We start from the raw sequence: 22,661 nt of genomic DNA, 5'->3' as shown, positions 1-22,661 counted from the left end.
TTTGAATTATTTAGCAAAAAGTGGAGGGTTTCTGTGTACCCCCACCCACATACTGTGTGAAGACCAATGAGATATAAAATATTTGTATTACCTTGGAAACCCATGAGGGTTCATAATCAGATCTGGACAAATGCCTTTCTCAGAAAATGGAAAGTCTTCCTGTTGGACAATTGTTCCACAAACACCTTTCTGACCATGTCTACTACTAAATTTATCACCAAGCTAAGGCAACAGATAAAGACAGAAATCAGTAAACTATTTCAAAACGATAACCATATCTAACAAAAAACCTAAAGACATTACCTCAGGTCTACGAGTGTGACGGATAAGAAATTTGATACACATATTGTTATCCTTATCAGAGGAAAGAACCACCCTATCAACTACTTCACCTCCATGACCTTTGAATGTTTGTCTAGCTGGACGATATGCACTGGACATAAGGAAAACATTTAGGGAACAACTTGTAGCAACATATATCTAATACAAACTTATCCACAATTGAATGAAAATGCTAAAAATAAAACTAACATATCACGCAAGTTAGCTGCAGATCCTGTACTTGAAATACCCGTGTCCTTTGGTGTTTGCTTATTGACATAAATGTCATTTGGCCTGATAATTTCCCCAGGAGCAGCAAGCCCATCATCATCAAGTATCTACAGGAAGCAAAATAAACCCAACAGCACAGTAAACTGTTAGTATACTGCATAGCCACACGTCTGAGTGGTCTTTTTTTTTATTAAGATGCTTCTGCATGATTTATAAGTGTTATTACTTATTACTGTACTTAACTCTTAGCAGTTAGAGTCAGAGTCTATTATGAGCAGTCAGGCAGTCAGCAATTCTGCTAGAATCGATCTAACAAACACCAAAAAAATATAATTACCAATAGAACCTCTCAGAAGGCTCAGTTTCATACTCCATCCGTTCCAAAACTTTTGTTGTTTAAGGTTATGCACATTTTATAAGAGTTCATTAATTAATATTGTAATTTGACTGAAGCACCCTTATTTAACGTTGTTATATTAAAGAGAGAGAATGATAGTTATTACTCATTCCGTTCATTTTTATAAGAACCAAATGAGGGGTGTAGCTTGGTCCTTTTTATAAGAACCAATTCAAATTTCAAGGTGCATTAATTATTTTTTGGCAACAATAACCTCATTTAATTGAGATTTCTCTTTCTTTCCATTATACAACTCATTAATGCCAAATAAAATTTAAGAAAAATAAGTTGGGGTAGTTTTGGAAAGTTGGGATAAATTTGAACAAATTTAATACTACCAACCACTTTATTAAGGGGCGTGAAATGTTAGTTCGGTTCTTCTAAAAAGGAACGGAGGGAGTAGTTAGGTAATTGGTGAGGATTGTGATAGGTGAAAATATGAGATGGTAGGTGAGAGATATAATATTAAATGAGGGTATAGATGGAAGAAAATGAGATAAATAATCTTAGATTCCTATAACAACAAATTTTTGGAAAATAGATGAAAAGCTAAAACAATAATGTTTTAAAACAGAGGGAGTAATATACTATCTTAACATGCATCTCAGAAATGATATTCACCATTGTCAAGGGCCCCTTTTATCAAGATATTACGCTCAGGGTTTGGAATTTGGATAGTTAGTATTATTGGTAATTAGATTTCAGATTTGGGATGTTAATGGCACATAATTTTCACAGTACATTCCTTTTTAAACAATTTTGTGCACAACATTGGATTCCGTCCGAGGCCTTCCAAGTTTTCTGAGAAATCCGGCCCAAGCCTTCGAAGTGGTGATATAATCAATCTTAACTACCCTATAAGATTAGGCAGCAGAGAAGGTTTTCAAGACAATAAAAAGAGAGAAATAAAGTGCCAATCAAGATGAGGTGAGTTGGTTATGTTGTGTGTAGACAATCTCAATTCCAGCATGGAAGACTAGCAACAACTTTTAAAGCCACCTGGACGAAAATTGCCTGATAGGCGAGTCCCTGTTGGGGAATTTTAACCTACTAGTTGTTATCAAACTGACCTGATTGCCCTAATTGAAAATTAGATGACACTGAGCCAGTAAGGCAAACTGATATACAACTTTAAACATTGGATTATAAGTGAAAATAAACCTAAATTTTAATGAAATATAATTCAATTAATTACGAAGGAAGACATACTACCTGCATAAGATGTGCATCATCTTCAGTTCCAGTGGGCCTAAGTATTCGATCTGATGTGCCATTTGGATACTTTTGTTTGATTACTTTATACCTACACATGAAGAACACCAAGTTCAACACTGCTACCCTAAAACCTTTGTTAGTATAAATATGAAGTAACCAGAAGCAAAAAATCACCAAATAAAATTGCATACTTCTTCATAACTATACATCGGCCGAAACCTCGATCAAGAGACGACTTATTCATGACAATGGCATCCTCTATATCATAACCACTATAGCTCATCACAGCTACTGTGGCGTTTTGACCCGCTCCCAACTTATCATATCCAACCTAAAAGAATATAGAGTAATTAGAACCCTTGACTCATTGAGAAATTAAAACGATGAAAATACTAACCAGCTCAATTGTTTTTGTTGTCAGCAAAGGCCGTTGAGGATAAACCAGTAGGTAAAGGATTGAGTCCATCCGGTTTAGCTACAGAAAGAGAGAACCAAACCTCATCAATAATGTATGAGTAAAAGAGTTCACTTCCCTGTACAACACTGGTCTTAAAAAAACTGACAGCAGCAGTAAGTTACTCAACATACAATATGCAAACAAAACAAAAGAAAAAAGAAAAGAAAAAGAAAGATGCATATACAGTACAAGGCCTCTGAGGCTCAAGAACAGAAGTCTAACTGTCTAACACCTAATGACGTTCCACTGAGCTCAAGCCTAAGACTACGCTAGCCGTAAAGCTTCTGAGACTCAGACGAAGGAGCACAAATCCGACGACCACCGATGTTCCCCGCTGGAGTACAAGCCCAGACAAAGAAAGTCGTAAGGCCTGTGAGACTCAGACGAAGGAGCACAAGTCTAACGACCATTGATGTTCCTCGCTGGAGTACAAGCCTAGGCAAAGCAAGCCGTAAGGCCTCTGTGACTCGAACAAACGAGTTAAAGCACAGGCAAGAAGTAGAAGAAAAATGGAGTCCCACTTGAAGGGGGAGTATTAGACAATACCAAGTGGAGACTCAAAGAAGTCCCACATTGGGTAGATTAGCTAGTGTACAAATGTATATATAATAAAGAACACCCACACCCATTGCCGGTTTTGTGGTGGTGTGTGGATGTAACTTAATTCTAACAATGTACAACATCAAGTCCTCAGTACTTGAAATATGAGAGAGAGAGAGAGAGAGTGAATTCATGGAATGAATATGATTCTCGTTCAACAGATGATATAAAAATGAAAAAAGTTTTGTTATTAACTAACAGACAATGAACTCTGCACAGTAGCTCATAACAGAATACTAACAACTAGAAATAATAATCTAGTGTGTATAAGTGATTAAGCGTATATCATATATACCTACAGTCCTCACGCCAAATACTTCTATTAGACATCAACTCAGTTCTACGTTTTCACCTTAAGGTTGATTACCACCTCCATTCTCATAATATTTTTTTCAAAAACGTAATTATGCCCCTATCCTTTCAAACATTCTAGCACAAATAACTTCTTATGTGGGGTAATATAGGATAAAAACCACACAGGGGATTAAATTAATAGACTGAGCTTTTAGGCAATATAGTTGTATGATAACAATATAACATAAAAGCGTCCACTTCACAATTACAGCAACTTGATCATAATTGGTGCATATAGTTTTCAAAAGAATCTTCGTAAAGTAGGGTGTTAGAGAAACTCAGAATTGTGAAAAACTGTTTCTCATTGATTATTGAAAAGCTAATGATACAAGTGTTTGATTACACCTTATATAGAACTATGAAGCTTGCTCAACAAGCTTAACAAACTCTAACTGATTCAGTTTGACAGCTAAGCATAACCGCTTAGCCTAACTGAAAAGCCAGCTCACCATAACAACCCTAGTGCTGACTGTTAGTACAGTCAGCAACTTACTAAAGTGTAATTCTATACACATTCATACAGTGTACCCTAATATCCTCCCGCAAACTCAATGTGACTGAGAAATTAAGTGTACCCTAATATCCTCCCACAAACTCAAGGTGGGTGAGAAATTAATTTCTCAGTCACATTGAGTTTGGTCCTAAGAGTCTCAAAACGTGTAGGAGAGAGAGCCTTTGTAAATATATCTGCAAGTTGATCAATAGAGGGCACATGTTGCACATGAAGAGAGTTGTTGAGGACCTTCTCCCTGACAAAGAAAATATCAAGCTCCATATGCTTGGTTCGAGTGTGCAACACAGGATTATGAGTTAAAGCTACAGTCCCCATATTATCACAATAAATTCTGGGAGTGGAGAAGGGAACTTGAAGTTCATGAAGGAGAGATTGAATCCAAAGCAATTCTGCAGAAGTATTTGCCAGACTCCTATACTCTGCTTCAGTACTAGAACGAGCAACCAAAGTTTGCTTCTTCAAAGCCCATGAGACCAGGTTAGGCCCAAAGAAAATACAAGACCCTGAAATGGACCTCCTATCATCAGGATCTGACCCCCAATCAGCATCACAAAAAGCCTCCAAAGGGACTAGTTTTGTCAAGGAACAAGGCCTGATGTGTAAACCATGATGAATAGTGCCTTTGAGATACCTAAGAATCCTCTTGACTGCCTTCCAATGCTCTTCTAAAGGATGACTAAGAAACTGGCAAACCTTGTTAACTGAGTAGCTTATTTCTGGTCTAGTCAAGGTGGCATACTGCAATGCCCCTACTATAGACCTATATAGAGTAGGATTAGCAAAGTAATCAGCTCCAAACTTGCTCAATTTAGCACCACTGACCATACGTGTAAAGTGCCCTTAGCATCAGCCATTTCAGCTCTTTCAAGCAAATCACCAATGTACTTGGACTGAGTTAAAAGAAGAGACCTGTCCTGGAGATGGTGAACTTGCACACCAAGAAAATAATCCAACTTTCCCAGCTGCTTTAAAGCAAATTCTGAGTTAAGTTGAGTCACAACCTTCTGAACTAGAGGAAGAGAGTTTCCAGTGATGATAATATCATCAACATAGACCAGAATATAAATGCAGTTAGTTGATGTATGAAAGGTGAAAAGAGAGGGATCACAACAGCTTGGTTTAAAGCCATACTTAACCAAAGCAGCCCTCAGCTTCTCAAACCAGGCCCTAGGGGCCTGCTTAAGCCCATATAAGGCCTTCTTTAGCCTGCAAACCAAACTCTTATCTGAGTGTTGAAAGCCAGGAGGCTGAAGCATATAAACTTCCTCCTGAAGTGCACCATGCAAAAAGGCATTATTCACATCCAATTGATGAATATGCCATTGCTTGGTAACAGCCAGAGATAAAATGAGCCTAATAGTGACTGGTTTCACTACAGGGGAGAATGTTTCAGCATAATCAAACCCCTCAACCTGATCATATCCCTTAGCAACAAGCCTGGCTTTGTATCTGTTGATAGAGCCATCAGGATTTTCCTTAATCCTATAAACCCACTTGCATCCAATTGCCCTTCTATGAGAGGGAAGAGTAACTGATGTCCATGTATTATTGGCAAGGAGAGCATCATACTCAGCTTGCATGGCCTGCAACCATTTGGGATCCTTCAAGGCCTGTTTTGTTGTTGTTGGCTCCATTTGAGTAAGTAAGAGAGTAGGGTGAAGCCTAAGCATGACAATCCCTGACTTGGCTTGAGTTTGCATAGGATGAATATTGCCAGAAACAACATTTGGTGCTGCAGAGATGCTTGGACTTGCTATAGGAGCAGGAGGCAGGCTGCCAGAGGGTGAAGACCCTGAGATTGACTCCAAAGGAGGCAATGTTGCAGCAGACCCTGCTGAGCCAACCACTGAGGGTGAAGCATGTGGCAGAGGAGTAGAAACTGCTGAGTTGTATGACCACCTTGACCTTGCAAGGAATTCTCAGCAGCAAACAATGGTATATGGGGAGAAATACCAGAAGAAAATGAGTCAGAATCAGTGGAATTAAACAACCTTGTGTAAGGAAAACTGAACCCATTAAACTTAACATCCTTGGAAATATAAATTTTCCCATCACTAGCTAAACACTTATAGCCTTGATGTGTGGAGGAATAACCAAGGAAGACACATTCCTTGGACCTAAGCTCCAACTTGGAAGGATTGTAAGGCCTTGAGTGAGGATAGCATGCACTTCCAAACACCCTTGGAATAGAGTAATTAGCTGGAATTTTAAAAAGCTTATGATAAGAGCTGACATTACCCAAAACAGGTGTTGGTAGTCTATTTATGAGAAAAGCAGCAGTTAAGAAAGCATGATCCCAATAGAGACTAGGCATTTTAGCACAAGCTAACAAAGACAAGCCAGTTTCAACTATGTGGCGATGTTTCCTCTCTACACTACCATTTTGATGGTGTGTGTGAGGACAAGTAAGTCTGTGGTCTATCCCTAGGTTAGAGAAGTGAGAAGTCAATGGTTTAAATTCTGTGCCTCCATCAGTTTGGACAGATTTAACTTTGGTTCCAAATTTTAATTCAACCATGGTTTGGAACTGAATGAAAACAGAAGCTGAGTCTGATTTTTTCTTAATGGGATAGATCCACGTGAATCTGGAAAAGGCATCAACACAAGTCCAAAAGTAAAGGTAGCCACTAGATGATTCAACAGAAGCAGGGCCCCATAGATCAGCAAAGATTAATTGCAAAGGTGTATCATAAACAGTACTAGAAGATGATGATGGTAATCTATGTTATTTAGCAACACAACAAGAATGGCAAACATGAAATTTTGCTTTATTAGGTACTGGAATTTTACAAGTGGAAAGAGCAGTTTGCAAAGCCTCATGATGAGGATGCCCTAGTCTATTATGCCATAAGTCATAAGGATTATGACTAACTACAATACTAGAAGAAGATGCACTAGTATTAGGTACATTAGAAGTGGACTGAGTAACAGTAAAAACAGATGGAACAGGAACACGAGGGAGATTCTTGAGAAATGATGAAGAGTGCATGCCATCAAAGAAGTATAGGCCATCCTTTCCAAGTGAGCCTCGAAGAAGAACCCTAGAAGTGTCCTGTGATTTTACAACACAATGAAAAGGTTGAAACTCAAAAAATACACCATTGTCCTATGCAAACTTGCTAACACTAACAAGATTTTTAGTTATATCAGGAACTAGCAACAAGTTTTTAAGAGCAAGAGTAGTATTTGAATTATAAGGAGAGGGAAAGAAAGCAGAACCAATAGACTTAATAGCCAAACCTTGACCATTCCCCATGAGTATTTGATCTGATCCTGCTAGGGACACACTATCAGAAAGAGCTTAAGCATCATGATTCATGAGTAACATGATGAGTTGCTCCAGAGTCTGGGAACCAAGTGCTCAAGTTTGTGGACTGTCCTGAAGATGGTGGTCCAGTGAGCATAGCCTGAGGTACCCTTGGCTGAGAAACAGGAGCTCTGGGAAACATGCCAAAAGGTGAAGGTTGAGCAGGACCATAGCCAAAAACAGAAGGCTGCATCATTGCAGGTAAAGAGTAACTGAGTCCTGGACCATAGCCTGCTCCAGCAAATGAAGCTCCAAACTGAGCAGGAGAACCATAAGGTGCCAATCCGCGAAAAGGAGAATAGCCAAACTGAGGAAACATTCCAAAAGAGGAATTGATTCCAAGAAGAGAAGCCAAAGCTGCATGTGGTGGAACTCCCGTCTCTGCAGATCCAGTAGAGGATGAAGAATTGCCACGATGATAGCAAATGCTGGCATCATGTCCATATTTGTGACAAATCTGGCACTGGACAGAGCGATCGCCACCACAACCACCACGATTGAATCTGCCTCCACGACCGCCATAGTTGTTATAGCCACCGCCATCATTGTAGCCACGCGAATCGCCAGATCGACGATCATCTGAACCAAAGGTAGTGTCAACAGTGCTCGCAGCGTAGTTGACTTCAGTGTTTATTAGAGTATACTATATAGTTTCTGATAAGTAACTGATAAGTTAGTTATCCTAGCTGTCAAGATTAGTTGTTAGTATAACAGAGTTAGTTGTTAAGCTTAGCTGTCAAGCTGAGCTGGCATAACAGAATTAGTTAGCTTCTTATGCAAGCTTGTTAGCTCTCTATAAATAGAGAGATTATCAATTGTACTATTCAGTTTTACAATCAATGAAATTCAGTTAAACATTTCAGCATTTTCAACATGGTATCAGAGCTCAGTACGATCCCTGAGATTTTTCTTTGGTTTTTTCTCTTCTTCTTCATCACCATGGCTGATGAAGAACCTGCTCAGGAAACTGCGATTCCTGCAACTCCAGTTCCAGTTTCTGTTGTTGCGACTGCTTCTTCTCTGACTCACAAGCTTACTCTGAAGCTTGATGACACTAACTTCCTTTCATGGAAGCAACACGTTGAAGGCATTGCTCGCACTCATCGATTGCAGCACTTCCTCACCAGTCCCGATATTCCACCTCGCTTTCTCAACGAAGTTGATCGCATGAACGCAGTCGAGAATCCTGCGTATCTTGTTTGGGAGCAGCAAGATTCTGCTCTATTCACATGGCTTCTCTCCTCGCTCTCGCCATCGGTGCTTCCTACGGTGGTCAATTGCACTCAGTCGTGGCAGATCTGGGAGGCGGTGCTCGATTTCTTCCAAGCGCACTCACTGGCGCAGAGCACGCAACTCAGATCTGAGTTGCGATCCATAACCAAAGGATCGAAGAGCACATCGGAATATCTCAAACGCATCAAATCGATCGTGAATGCGTTGATCACCATCGGTGATCCCGTCACCTATCGCGAGCACCTTGAAGCTGTCTTCGATGGCCTTCCCGATGACTATAGTCCTCTCATGACGATTGTTTACAATCGTGAAGCTCCGACTCCTGTTTCGCAAGTTGAGGCGATGATTATCGCACATGAAGCGCGTCTGGATCGCACTCGATCTCGTCAATTGAATGCGAATCCGCCTTCAGCGCTTTTGACTCAGGCTGCGCCGCCACCAGCGCCACCAGCGCCTCCGCCAGCCCCGTCGACCGCGACGACTGAAGCGAACTATGCTTCCAGTGCTGTGGATTCTTCCTTTGATGATCGCTCTTATGAAGATCGCAGTGATGATCGCAACCGTGGTGGTTACAATGGACGTGGCGGTGGTCGCAACTCTCGCGGTGGTTATGGTGATGGACGTGGTAAAGGAGGTAATCGCAGTGTTCAGTGTCAGATTTGCTATAAATATGGTCATGATGCAAGTATTTGTTATCATCGCGGTTCCTCTTCAGCTTCTACTGGAATGATTGGTGGATATGGCCTGAATTTTCCGTTCAATATGCCTAATATGTCTGTGCCTTCTCCTATGATGCCTCAGTTTGGTTTTTCACCTTTCTATGGCATTCCACAATTTGGCACACCTACACAGTTTGGTCACCAAGCTGGTTCTGGTTTTGGTCAACAGTTTGGTCCTGGTTTCTTCTATGGCCAAGGCTCTGGCATAGGACTTCCCTCTCAGCAGTTTGGATTTGCTTCTGCTCCTGGTTCACAGTGGAACAATGGAGGTTCACAGTTTTCTGGTGGAGGCCAAAGACTTGCAAATTCTACAACCCGGCCTCCTCAAGCTATGCTCACTGGTCCACCTTCATCAGTTGGCACATCCTCTGCTGCAGCTAATCTTAGCACCTGGTTTCCTGATTCTGGTGCAACTCACCATGTCACAAATGATGCTTCTGTGCTCTCTGACAGTGTTTCCCTTACTGGTAATGATCATATTCTTATGGGGAATGGACAAGGTTTGCCTATTCTCTCTATTGGTTCAGCTTCCTTTCCTTCTCCTTATCACACAAACACCACACTTACTCTTAGTAAACTTCTCTTAGTTCCAGATATTACCAAGAACCTTGTTAGTGTTAGCAAATTTGCTAAGGATAATAATGTCTACTTTGAATTTCACTCCTCTTATTGTGTTGTCAAATGTCAGGAAACTTCTAGGGTTCTCCTTCGAGGTAGTGTTGGTCCAGATGGCTTGTATATCTTTGAAGGCATGCATACTCCCAAGCAACCTTCTGTCAAAGTGTCTTCAGCTGCTGTTTCTTCAGTCCCATCTGTTGCTGTTCCTTCTGCTTACTCTACTGTTTTACCTAAGTCTGATGTATCTAGCACTAGTAGTACTTCTCTTGTATGTCCAACCTCTTATGGTTTGTGGCACTCTAGGTTAGGACATCCTCATCATGAGGCTTTGCATTCTGCTTTGACTTCTTGTAATATTCCAGTACCTAATAAAGCAAAATTTCAAGTTTGTTCAGCTTGTTGCCTTTCCAAGTCTCATAGATTACCTTCTGCTACTTCTACTATTGTCTATAATACACCATTAGAACTTGTTTTTGCTGATTTATGGGGACCTGCATCCCTTGAATCATCTAGTGGTTTTTACTATTTCCTTACTTGTGTAGATGCCTATTCTAGGTTCACTTGGATTTTTCCCATGAGAAGGAAATCTGATACTTGTTCTACTTTTCTCCAATTTCAAGCCATGGTTGAGTTAAAGTTTGGTGTGAAACTTAAGTCTGTTCAAACTGACAATGGCACTGAGTTTAAGCCTCTTACCACTTACTTTGCAAAGTTAGGTATTGTTCATAGGCTTACTTGTCCTTACACACACCATCAGAATGGTAGTGTGGAAAGGAAGCATCGCCATATTGTAGAAACAGGTCTCTCATTGCTTGCACATTCTCATTTACCTTTTCAATTTTGGGATCATGCTTTTATGGCTGCCACATTTCTTATCAATAGACTGCCCACTTCTGTTTTGGGGAATGTAAGTCCTTATTTCAAGCTGTTCAAGACTAAACCTGATTACAAGCTTCTGAAGGTGTTTGGTTGTGCTTGCTTTCCCCATCTCAGGCCCTACACACACTCAAAGTTGTCTATGAGGTCTAAGGAATGTGTGTTTATTGGGTACTCTTCATCTCATCAAGGATATAAGTGCTTGGATAGTGATGGAAAGATTTATGTGTCCAGAGATGTGGTGTTTGATGAATTTAAGTTCCCTTATTCTGACAAGGCTTCTCCTCCTCCAAGTTCTTCTGCACCAGGAATCACTTCTGCTATACCAATTGTGCCTGCTGGACCTACTGTTATCCCCACTCAGCTCAGCACTACAACAGTACCTACTACTTCTGTTAGTGCATCTCCTCAGCATTCAACTTCAGAACAGCAGAGTCCTGTCCAGTCTCCCCTGGTTTCTCAGGCTTCTTCAGGGCACTCTCAATCTGTTCCACCTGTGCAACCATTAGGTTCTGCACCTCAACCAGCTGGGAATGCTCATCCCATGCAGACAAGGTCTAAATCTGGCATTGTGATGCCTAGATTATTTCCTACATTGCTACTAACTCAAGCAGAACCTACAACAGCCAAGCAGGCTCTCAAGGACCCCAAATGGCAGGCTGCCATGCAGGCAGAATTCGATGCATTGATGGCCAACAACACCTGGACTTTGGTCCCCCTTCCCAAGGACAGACAACCTATTGGCTGTAAATGGGTTTTTAGAGTCAAGGAAAATGCTGATGGCTCTATAAATAGGTATAAGGCCAGACTTGTGGCCAAGGACTACCACCAAGTTAAAGGTTTTGACTACTCAGAGACCTTTTCTCCAGTAGTCAAACCTGTTACAATAAGAATAATTCTCTCTTTGGCTATTACCAAGCAGTGGCACATCCACCAGCTTGATGTGAACAATGCATTCCTCAATGGTGCACTCCAAGAGGAAGTCTACATGACTCAACCCTCTGGTTTTCTACATTCAGACAAGTCCCTAGTTTGCAAACTAAATAAAGCCCTCTATGGACTAAAACAGGCTCCTAGAGCTTGGTTTGAAAGGCTGAAAGCAGCCTTGATCAAGTATGGTTTCAGTCCTAGTAAATGTGATCCCTCTTTGTTCACATTCCATACAAAGGGCAGCTGCATCTACATTCTTGTTTATGTAGATGATATCATCATTACTGGAAATTCCTTGCCTTTTGTTCAGAAGATAGTTCAGAATCTGAATTCAGAATTTTCTTTAAAGCAGTTGGGCAAACTTGATTATTTTCTTGGTGTTCAAGTCCATCATTTGCAGGATAGATCCTTACTCTTGACTCAAACAAAGTACATTCATGATCTACTTGAGAGGGCTGATATGGGTGAAGCTAAGGGGATCTCTACTCCCATGATTGGTGGTGCAAAGTTAAGCAAGTATGGGTCTGAATTAGTTAGCTTCTTATGCAAGCTTGTTAGCTCTCTATAAATAGAGAGATTATCAATTGTACTATTCAGTTTTACAATCAATGAAATTCGTTAAACATTTCAGCATTTTCAACAGTGTTGACTAACAAAGAAGGCGCAACCGGTGTCGATGGCGGTGGTGCAGGTGTCGCCGGCGACGGAGAGCTCAGAGTCGACGGCGGTGGTGCAGTCGCTTGAGCCAGAAACGCAGCTGGCGGAGAAGCCTGCATCTATCATACGCGAGCGATCCAGACACGCTTCGGGTGCGATGATCATTGCTTCAATGTGCAAAATCGAGCAAGGCTCATCACGATTGTGAACAATCGTCTCATCAGGTAATCCATCAAAAATCGCCTCGAGATGTTCACGATAGGAGATTGGATCTCCGATCGTGACCAAAGCATTCACGATCGACTTGATACGCTTCAAGAACTCAGAGGTGCTCTTCGATCCTTTGGTGATTGTGCGCAACTCAGATCTGAGTTGAGTCGACTGCGCCAGCAACTGTGCATGAAAGAAATCGAGCACCGCTTCCCACACTTGCCACGATTGTGTGCAATTCACCACAGTCGGAAGAAAAGAGGATGAAAGCGAGGAACCTGTTGCTCCCAGACTTGATATGCAGGATTCTCAACTGCATTCACACGATCTTCTTCATTGAGAAATCGTGGTGGAATCTCAGGACGAGAAAGAAAACTCTACAACCGATGTGTTCTGACGATTCCTTCAACATGTTGCTTCCATGAGAGGAAATTGGAGTCATCAAGCTTCAACGTGTGCTTGTGAACCAGCGTAGAGGAACTCAACTGTGGTTGAGCAACCGCAATCGGAATTGGAGGTGGAATTTGAGTTGCAGCACCAGCAGTTGCAGAGGCTATTGGAGTTGCAGAAGCTTCATCAGCCATGGCGATGAAGAAGAAGAAGAAGAAAAATCAGAGAGATAAATCCCAAGGATCGTTCAGGGCTCTGGATACCATGTTAGAGAAACTCAGAATTGTGAAAACTGTTTCTCATTGATTATTGAAAAGCTAATGATACAAGTGTTTGATTACACCTTATATAGAACTATGAAGCTTGCTCAACAAGCTTAACAAACTCTTAACTGATTCAGTTTGACAGCTAAGCATACCCGCTTAGCCTAACTGAAAAGCCAGCTCATCATAACAACCCTAGTGCTGACTGTTAGTACAGTCAGCAACTTACTAAAGTGTAATTCTATACACATTTATACGGTGTACCCTAATATAGGGAGCTATAACAGTCACTTCTCAACAACATGAAATGCACGGAATAATATCTTATGTGCGCCCACATATGATTTAGGTATATTTTTAAAACAATACTCTCCAGCATGAATTTATGTTTGTATCTACGTACATGCATGCACTAAGGAATGAAGTTATTAAAATTTGATTCATTTAAAAAGAACTAAATTAAAAGAATCGCTTTTCTATAAAATTATGAAAAATGTTTCCATTAAATCTAAACTTCACACAATCACTGAATTCAAGCCACATAGACAACAAAATGTTGCTTACCTGGTTATATGCTATATTTCCCATAGCTTGCTTCCCCATAGCACACTACAGTGGCAAAACAAAAGTAATTTCAGGATGGAAGAGGAACACCTTTCATTCATACAAGTGCAATATCTCAAGTAAACTACCTTATACAGAAAGAGGGAGGGGAGGGACTGAGAGACAACCTGATAAGTGTTTCTTGGTGACTGATTATGATGAGGATATGGAATTAGCCCCGCAATAACTCCTAAGATGGTAAAAGGCTCAATCTCAATATGTGTAGTTTCTGATGTGGCATCTCCTTCATATAAGGCAATCTACAAAAAGGAAAATAGGCAACTGAGGTTATTGGTTGTCCGGAGTAAAATTTTAAAGATAAAAGAATCTAGAAGCGATTAGAGGAGAACATACCAGAGCATTGTTTTCCTCATTGACATCAAGATACTCAATCAAGCCATCTCGTAAAAAATCGTCAAATGTGCGCACTCCATCCTGGAAGAGCAGAAAAAATTGAATTCTCATAAACTGCTTTCCTTATTCATTTTCAAGATAAAGACATATGATACACTACCATTAACTCTTTCATATGATACTCTTTGATTCTTGAAATTCCATTGTCAGCAATGACAAGGGGACGGCAAACTCTACCACCATCAGAAGCTAGGTAGACACAACCCTGAAACATACTTTAGTCCATTAATACCCGATTTTACTCACACCCTTTTTTAGCATTAGAGTAGCTACTGAAGTACAATATATAAATGGAAATCATAGTATAGATTTCGAACAAACATGTAGCTCCTAGCAACGGAAAAGTGGAAAACAATACAACTAGAGGAAAATAGCATGTTCTTGCGTATACTCTATAACTGTATTAAAGCAAAAGATAAAACTCAAGCAATTTACAAATAACATGAATACTTGAAAGCCATTAATTATGTATAATACTACCTCCGGTCTTATTTATTAGAACCAAAGAGAAGAAAAATCTTGGTCCTTTTTATAAGAACCAAATGAAAGTTTGTGCTACATTAATTATTTTTTTGGTCCCTTATTAATTCTAACTAGTAAAATGTGTCTCATTAATTATTCTCTCATTCCCACTCTCCAACACTAATAACTACATTAGAACAAAGGGTAAATTTGTAAGTTCATTTTAATTTAGGACAAATTTAATGCATTTTATCTAATTTAACTACATTTCTTAAACTATGTGATTTTTTTTGCTTCTTATAAATAGGACCGGAGGTAGTATGAAACACAAATTAAACCTTAAATCAAATAAGAAATTATCAACCAAAAAAGAAGGAAAAATTCAACTAGGAAACAAAACAGTAGAAACAGTAAAAAACAACGGCACCAGAAAATTTTACCTGCTTTTCATTGACATAGACACTCACAAACTCGCCAATTTTACCAGCTCGCCGCAACTTTCTCATTGCAGTGACAAAACCCTTGAATAAAAACAATGGTAAGGTTTACTATAAATGAAAATACAAGCACCAATGCATATTTTTATGAATAAAACATTTGAAAATTAGAGAACTACCCGTGGCCTCCTGTGCTTGCCAAGGATCAAACCATTGAAAATGACAAGAAAGGAATCTGGTGTATGAAGCTCTTCTCCAGAGAGATATTCCATGTCTTCAACACCCAAATAATAGCACTGTCCCAGAAATCACAATAAAATGTAAAACACCTAGAGTAAACAAAAACTCGAATTGAGACCTTGTGTATCTTACATCTATGTCTAAAAGCACTAGAGTTGTGATAAACACTATCCAGTTCCAATGATTACATATATAATAAGATAAAAATGCAATTGAAGAGCAAGAAAGCCCATGATTTGCACATGCATGCACATAGAACGTAGCTGCGCAAAAAGCTCTTGACCACTCATGGCCAAAAGAATAGTAGAATACAAATCTTTAGTTTAAAAGTAATCCTGCTACCAATCATCTATAAAGCTGCCCTCACCCCTGGAGCTAGTGGCATGTATGTGAAATATAATTTTCCAGAACATCACAAAATAAAGATATTCGGGTAAAAAATACTAAAACAACCTGATAATTCTTAAATAAAATTAAATCCAATATCAAATTGATAAACACGAAAAAAATAGGTTGTCCAACCAGGCTGCAACTTTCAAGCAAACTATCTAAACTATTTTTTTTCAGATGAATCATTTTAAACTAGTTAAGCTTTACATACAAGCACTTTAAACCAACTCACCCCACCCCCCCTCCACACACCCAAAAACAAGATTTGTTCTGGGGATCTCCTAAGTCCTAACAGCTGATTATATAGGTCAGTCAAATTGGTTATTGATTTAGCTCCAGAGATCTGATAACCAAATGCTCAAGAGTTCAGTCCTTGATGCTACATGATCATTTAAATTAAATTGAACAATTGCACTATCTGGGATTGGCTACACGGATTAAAAAATGACTAAATGTCCAATTAAAATCATGTCTGCTCGTAAGATGCTCAACTCATGTTTATCTTAGAATTCAGGTTAGGTCTAACTCTGCCTCAAAAGCTAGCTTAGGGGTGACTCTACTCTTTATAGGGCTTATTTAGCCATATCTCTAGTCAATGTGAGACTTCTTAACACACCCCGTCGTGCCCAGGGCTGGACATCTGGAGAGTGGATTTTGCAGGAATTTACTAAGTGGCCCATTTAGTCTCCAATAAATGGATCAATGATAGGTTTGGCATGAACCAACTATTCCAAAGGTTTAAGTTGTTGGGTGATGACACATGAATGGTTCTATATTCTATATTCTATATTCTAAATGGACAATGCACAAGCCCACCTACGATGTGTTGAAGTACAATATTTTTATTAGAATAATGGGGCAACAAGGATTGAACTCTATTAATCTAGTTACACAGCTTGGGTTATACTGTTGTAACTGCACTGTAGTAATGTTGTATTCGGTTTTACAATTACAGCCTTATGAGCTGATTGGTTAGTTTATGGTTGTTAGTATAGTTATTTAAAGCTTCCAAGAGAACCTTCAGGTTCATACTCTATATAAAGAGCTCCATTGTGCATTCACAGATAGCTTAATTAGAATAACAAGTTCAGTTTTCATACTATTCTATCTCTCTAGTTTCACATCTAAGTTGGGTTTTTTTTTCAATACGTTAGACCATTTAGTCATAGCCTCATTGGGGCTACTATACCATTTTAGAATTCAGGATACCCTCTTAGAATTCCGGTTAGGCCTAACTCTACCCCAAAATCTAACTTATGGGTGAGGGTTGCTCTACCCTATATAAGGACTTATTTAACCTATCTTCAGTCAATGTGGTACTTCGTAACGTTTACAACCACACCCACAAATCATTACAAATTTGTAGCAGCTCATAGCAGTGGACACTAATAAACAATAAAAGGAAATTTCATCATCCAGCAAAACATACCAGAGAAATTAAGGGGGCCTCCTCTTCATCAGTAGTGACATGAGTCATCAAAGCCAGGTTCTTTACTAGTCCACAAGCTTCACCTTCAGGAGTATCACAAGGACAAAGCATGCCCCACTATATCAAATGGAAGAAATCAGCAAAGGTATATGAATCCATAAATAGATATGATTCTATAAATTTAGAAACATAAGAACACATCAACCACCAAGACTTTTGGGTCAGCCACAAGGATCAAATAATGTAATTTTCATTTTTCTCTATCCAAAACCAATGTAATATAAGAATGACAATATGTCAAAAAGGTTACCAACGGGATTGCAGCTCACCTGGCTAGGCTGCAAAGCTCTAGGACCACTCACTTTCCGGGACTTCTCAAACTGTGGAGAGACTCTAGTCATTTGGCCCAAAAAACCTATAAATGATAATCTTTGTAGCACCTGTAAATAGAAAACATTCATCAAATAGTCTTGTGTGATGAAAAACTCAAGAGATGGGGAGAATACTCTAGAATGGGAAACAATATACAACCTGTGTCATTCCTTTCCTTTCCATCCTGAACCTTCTAATTTCAAAATTTCCCGTGGAGAGAGTACTCTCCAAACCATGAGTGATTAAATCTTGATGACGAGCAAGCACCTATAAACATTTCCAAAGAAAATATGTAAATAAAAATCCAGACAAACTAAGATTAGGTTAAATGGATAATAATTCTGAACAAACATGAATGCACCTATAAACATTTCCAAAGAAAATATGTAAATAAAAATCTTTGAATATTAAGAATGCTTCATTACATTCACATGATGTTTGATTATGAATATTAAAGAGAGCTTACAGAAGAAATGTCAAATCTATTAGCCTTGTCTGGCTTATCTAACAATTTGTCTGAACTATTCCGAACTTGTTCTCCCATTGTCTTAAAACGATCCTACAAGAGAAAGGAGTAACAATTAATGCAAAGAAAAATAACCAAAGTATATCTACAGAAGGTAGATGTGTACTAAATTAAACAAAATAGTACCTCAAAAAGAAGAGATATTAACTGGCCAGATAACTCCAACCGTTTGTTCCCCACATAATCCTGTAGGTCAAAGAAACAGTTGGCAGATAATCACTAACTCCTGTCACACACATATATTATATACACAAAAATCTACGTATGTACATATTATTTGGCTATAAGTTCAACTTCATTAATTGCACAGATGATCTATCACAATAAAAGAACTATTTTGGACGAAGAATAAATCAGGTTAACTCAGTTGTTACTTGTTATGTTCACAAAAATTGGGCTTCTGTATGTATGTATCTGATTTAGGACAGCTTTGAAACGTGATAAGCATTTCGCCTTCATTGGGAAAATCAAAAGCTAATAGAAAATCATATAATGGAAACAAACACCTAGAGAATTGTACATTGTACTAATAGCAAACCCCTATTAGTTAATAGCACACCTTAGGAAACCTTTTCTTTTAAACACTTCAAAACCTCTGTTCACAGAAGGCAGGGATTGTATGCAAAAGGTATTACCTCTACAAGGAAATCAAGAGAAATCTCGGAGCCCTAAATGGGAGAAAAGTGCTTGTGTGCGAGTCATCGCGTGGAAGGTGATTGACTTTGTCAAAGAACATTCAACTATTGAGTATAACAAAGGGAACCTTTCATTATATAAATTATACTGTTACAATTTTCATTACATAACCTAGTCTCCTTTCTCAAGAAGTACAAGCTCACGTATTAGAGAGAAGATAATACCTTATCATCCATTGCATCCTTATTTAAAATTGCATCCATTATGCGTCTCATCATAACAGCAGCATATATACATTTTAGCCGAAAATTACCTTGATGCACCTAACCAGAACAGAAGAAGCAGCGAATCAGACGAAACTAAACACAACTGAGGCATATTACATATATTCCGAATAGGATGAAATCAAGTTGTCCCGCAAAAAATGAACACACTCAATATTCAAAATATTCTTAATATTCAAAGAGCACTTACTGGTATATTTGAAAGAAATTCCTCCTCTAGGACTTTTAGGGCTGGAGATCCTCTTCCTTCCTACATAAATGGCCCAAATGACTAACTCAGAAAATTGATGTGGAAAAGAACAAAAAATAGTATTTTATATCATCCAAGGCATGAAAATGTATCAATAAACAATCTGAGAGAGAGAAATTTGCAACCTTTTCAGATGATATGTTTGAAAACATGGAACGTTTTACCTGATGAGTACACATAGCCATTAGCAATAAATAAGAAACAAAAAAATTATGTATGCAGTATAGAAACACTGATAAAGTTACATAAACCAAAATCAGAAACTGCAAATAAATTGTAATTTTCAGTACATTACTCAACAGGTATGCACATGACCTGTTCTGAAGACTACATATAGCAGTCTTTAACTGTAAAGAGAAAAGACTAAGAGAGAGAGAAAGAGATATTGTAATGGGATACACTGCAGGGTGCAGCCTCCCTCATATATATAATACTAGGTTAAGAGTAGTACAACATGTAGTACAAAGTACATATGGGCCTGGCCCATAGACTCTACATCTAACCCTAACTCTTAACATAATCCTTAATGCTAACACTCCCCCTCAAGCTGGAGCATAGATATTAATCATGCCCAGCTTGTTACAAATAAAATCATTACGCACCCCATTCAAAGCCTTTGTAAACACATCTGCAAGTTGATCGCCTGTTCTAACATAAGAAGTAGATATAAGGTTCTGTTGAAGCTTCTCACGGATAAAATGGCAATCCACCTCAATATGTTTAGTTCTTTCATGAAAAACTGGATTTGATGAGATATGTAGGGCAGCCTGATTATCACACCATAGTTTCATTGGAGATATCCTCTCAATTCCCATCTCACTCAAGATTTGTCCTACCCACATAAGTTCACAAGTAGTTTGAGCCATAGCACGATATTCAGCTTCTGCACTAGATCGTGCCACCACATTTTGCTTCTTGCTTTTCCAAGAAATTAAATTACCTCCCAAAAATACACAATAGCCAGTGGTGGATTTTCTATCCATAGGAGATCCTGCCCAATCAGCATCTGAAAATGCCTCCACTCGCATATGTCCATGATCCCTGTACATGATACCTCTTCCTGGAGCTTTCTTCAGATACTTGACAATGCGAATCAATGCTTCCCAATGTGCATCTGTCGGGGAGGACATAAACTGACTTACAACGCTCACTGGGAAGGCAATATCTGGTCTGGTAACTGTCAAGTAATTCAACTTACCCACCAATCTTCTATATCGTTGTGGGTCAGAGAAAGGAACTCCTTCTGCTGTAAGTTTCATTCCTGGTTCCATAGGGGTCTCACATGGCTTAGATCCCATAAGACCAGTCTCAGCTAGCAAATCCAAAACATACTTCCTCTGAGATATCATAATCTCATTCTTCGAGTACATAACTTCAATGCCCAAAAAGTATTTCAGAATTCCAAGATCTTTGGTCTGAAACTTCGTCTGAAGGAAAGTCTTTAAGTTGCCAATTCCTTCACTATCACTACCTGTAATCACAATATCATCAACATAAACAACCAATAAAATGCAGCCTTTATTAGTTTGCTTGAAAAACACAGTGTGGTCACTCTCGCTTCTTCGTAAACCAAACTCCATAACAACATCACTGAATCGTCCAAACCAGGACCTAGGTGATTGTTTTAGGCCATACAATGATTTCTTGAGTAGACACACTTTCCCACACTCCCCCTGAGCAACAAACCCGGGTGGTTGCTCCATGTATACCTCATCCTGTAAATCACCATGTAAAAATGCATTCTTCACATCTAACTGGAACAAAGGCCAATGATTAGTAGCAGCAAGAGAGATGAGAATGCGAACAGAGGACAATTTAGCAACAGGGGAAAAAGTATCAGTGTAGTCGACCCCATATGTTTGAGCATATCCCTTGGCAACCAACCGAGCTTTCAAGCGAGCCAGAGAACCATCAGGGTTTACTTTAGTAGTGTAAACCCACTTACACCCAACAGCCTGTTTCCCCGCAGGTAAAGGGACCAAATCCCAAGTCACATTATGCTCAAGGGCCAGCATTTCCTCCTCCATAGCCTGCCTCCAACCAACATGTGATAAGGCATCTGAAAGAGACCTAGGCACAGACACAGAATCTAAGGCAGCAACAAAAGACTTAGAGGCAGGTGACAATTTATTGGAAGTGACATAAGAAGAGATGGGGTAAGAGCAAGTGCGTTTACCTTTACGTAAAGCTATAGGGAGGTCCAAATTATCATGAGGGTCTGAAGACACCAGAGGAAGTGAAGGTAGAGATTGAGTATCCGATGGAGGAGCACTACTCTTCGGCCTGCGACTATATGTCTTCTCATAAAATTGGAAACTTGTACCAATAGTAGTCTGTGGAGCAGGGGAAATAGTGATATAAGTTAAGAAGGTGTCTTCTGACTCACATACCGGGAAAGAGGAGGGCGACCATCCCGAGAAGGAGCAATCCTCAAAGAATGTAACATCAGCAGAGACAAGGTAGCGACCAAGATCTGGAGAGAAACAACGGTACCCTTTCTGGGTACGAGAGTAACCCAGGAACACACACTTCAATGACTTTGGATCCAACTTGGTCACTTGAGGCCTGACATCAAGAACAAAACAGGTGCAACCAAATACTTTTGGAGGCAAAGGAAACAAAGAACATGACGGAAACAAGACAGAATAAGGAATAACACCATTTAGCACAGTGGATGGCATGCGATTAATTAAATATGCAGCAGTAAGAACTGCATCAACCCAAAAACATTTCGGAACCTTCATCTAAAACATCAAAGCCCGAGCAACTTCCATAAGATGCCGGTTTTTACGCTCAGCCACCCCATTTTGTTGTGGTGTAACAATGCAAGAAGACTGATGAATCATGCCATGTTTATCCATAAAAGTACAGAATGGTGCAGAGAAGTACTCTTTGGCATTATCACTACGAAGAATACGTATTGGACAGTTAAATTGAGTACGAATTTCAGCACAAAAGTTACAAAATATAGTGAATAACTCAGATCTGGATTTCATTAAATATAACCATGTTGCACGAGAATAATCATCCACAAATGTGACAAAATACTTGTAACCTAATTTAGAAGTTACAGGGCATGGACCCCATACATCAGAGTGGACAATATGAAATAAAGACATAGCTCTTTTATTCAAACGAGGTAAATAAACACTACGATGGTGTTTAGCAAACTGACAAGACTCACAAGAAAAACTTGATAAGGACTCCAATTGAGGACACAACTTCCTAAGAACTCCTAGAGATGGATGACCGAGACGACAATGAAGCTGGAAAGGAGACACGCTACTGGTACGATAAGTTGTGGATGCCTTCGAGACTCCTTCGTC

At 39.3% G+C, this 22,661-nt stretch overlaps 1 protein-coding gene across 4 annotated transcripts in view; it reads right to left on the bottom strand.

The window, feature by feature from the left end:
• Window positions 1–22,661, bottom strand: part of LOC130717217 (DNA-directed RNA polymerase III subunit 2-like) — a 34,025-nt gene that overhangs the window by 5,617 nt on the left and 5,747 nt on the right. For 2 of the 4 annotated variants that reach the window (XM_057567365.1, XM_057567363.1), the window contains exons 12-31: window positions 19,461–19,499; window positions 19,276–19,335; window positions 19,026–19,124; window positions 18,292–18,351; window positions 18,106–18,198; window positions 17,799–17,906; window positions 17,597–17,707; window positions 17,268–17,384; window positions 15,388–15,504; window positions 15,212–15,292; window positions 14,410–14,514; window positions 14,250–14,330; window positions 14,024–14,155; window positions 13,857–13,901; window positions 2,562–2,639; window positions 2,356–2,495; window positions 2,162–2,252; window positions 532–659; window positions 304–433; window positions 92–222 (exon numbers count right to left, since the gene is read on the bottom strand). In XM_057567365.1, the coding sequence (XP_057423348.1) occupies window positions 92–222; window positions 304–433; window positions 532–659; window positions 2,162–2,252; window positions 2,356–2,495; window positions 2,562–2,639; window positions 13,857–13,901; window positions 14,024–14,155; window positions 14,250–14,330; window positions 14,410–14,514; window positions 15,212–15,292; window positions 15,388–15,504; window positions 17,268–17,384; window positions 17,597–17,707; window positions 17,799–17,906; window positions 18,106–18,198; window positions 18,292–18,351; window positions 19,026–19,124; window positions 19,276–19,335; window positions 19,461–19,499 (1,946 nt within the window). Of the gene's footprint in view, window positions 1–91; window positions 223–303; window positions 434–531; window positions 660–2,161; window positions 2,253–2,355; window positions 2,496–2,561; window positions 2,640–13,856; window positions 13,902–14,023; window positions 14,156–14,249; window positions 14,331–14,409; window positions 14,515–15,211; window positions 15,293–15,387; window positions 15,505–17,267; window positions 17,385–17,596; window positions 17,708–17,798; window positions 17,907–18,105; window positions 18,199–18,291; window positions 18,352–19,025; window positions 19,125–19,275; window positions 19,336–19,460; window positions 19,500–22,661 lie in introns of those variants that run through there. The other 2 variants (XR_009012261.1, XM_057567364.1) reach the window with 2 other exon arrangements.

This window comes from Lotus japonicus, chromosome 5 (assembly GCF_012489685.1).
Source record: "Lotus japonicus ecotype B-129 chromosome 5, LjGifu_v1.2".
NCBI lineage: Eukaryota > Viridiplantae > Streptophyta > Magnoliopsida > Fabales > Fabaceae > Lotus > Lotus japonicus.
Note: the sequence above shows the minus strand (reverse complement) of the source record. Positions and strands in the feature narration are given on the sequence as shown.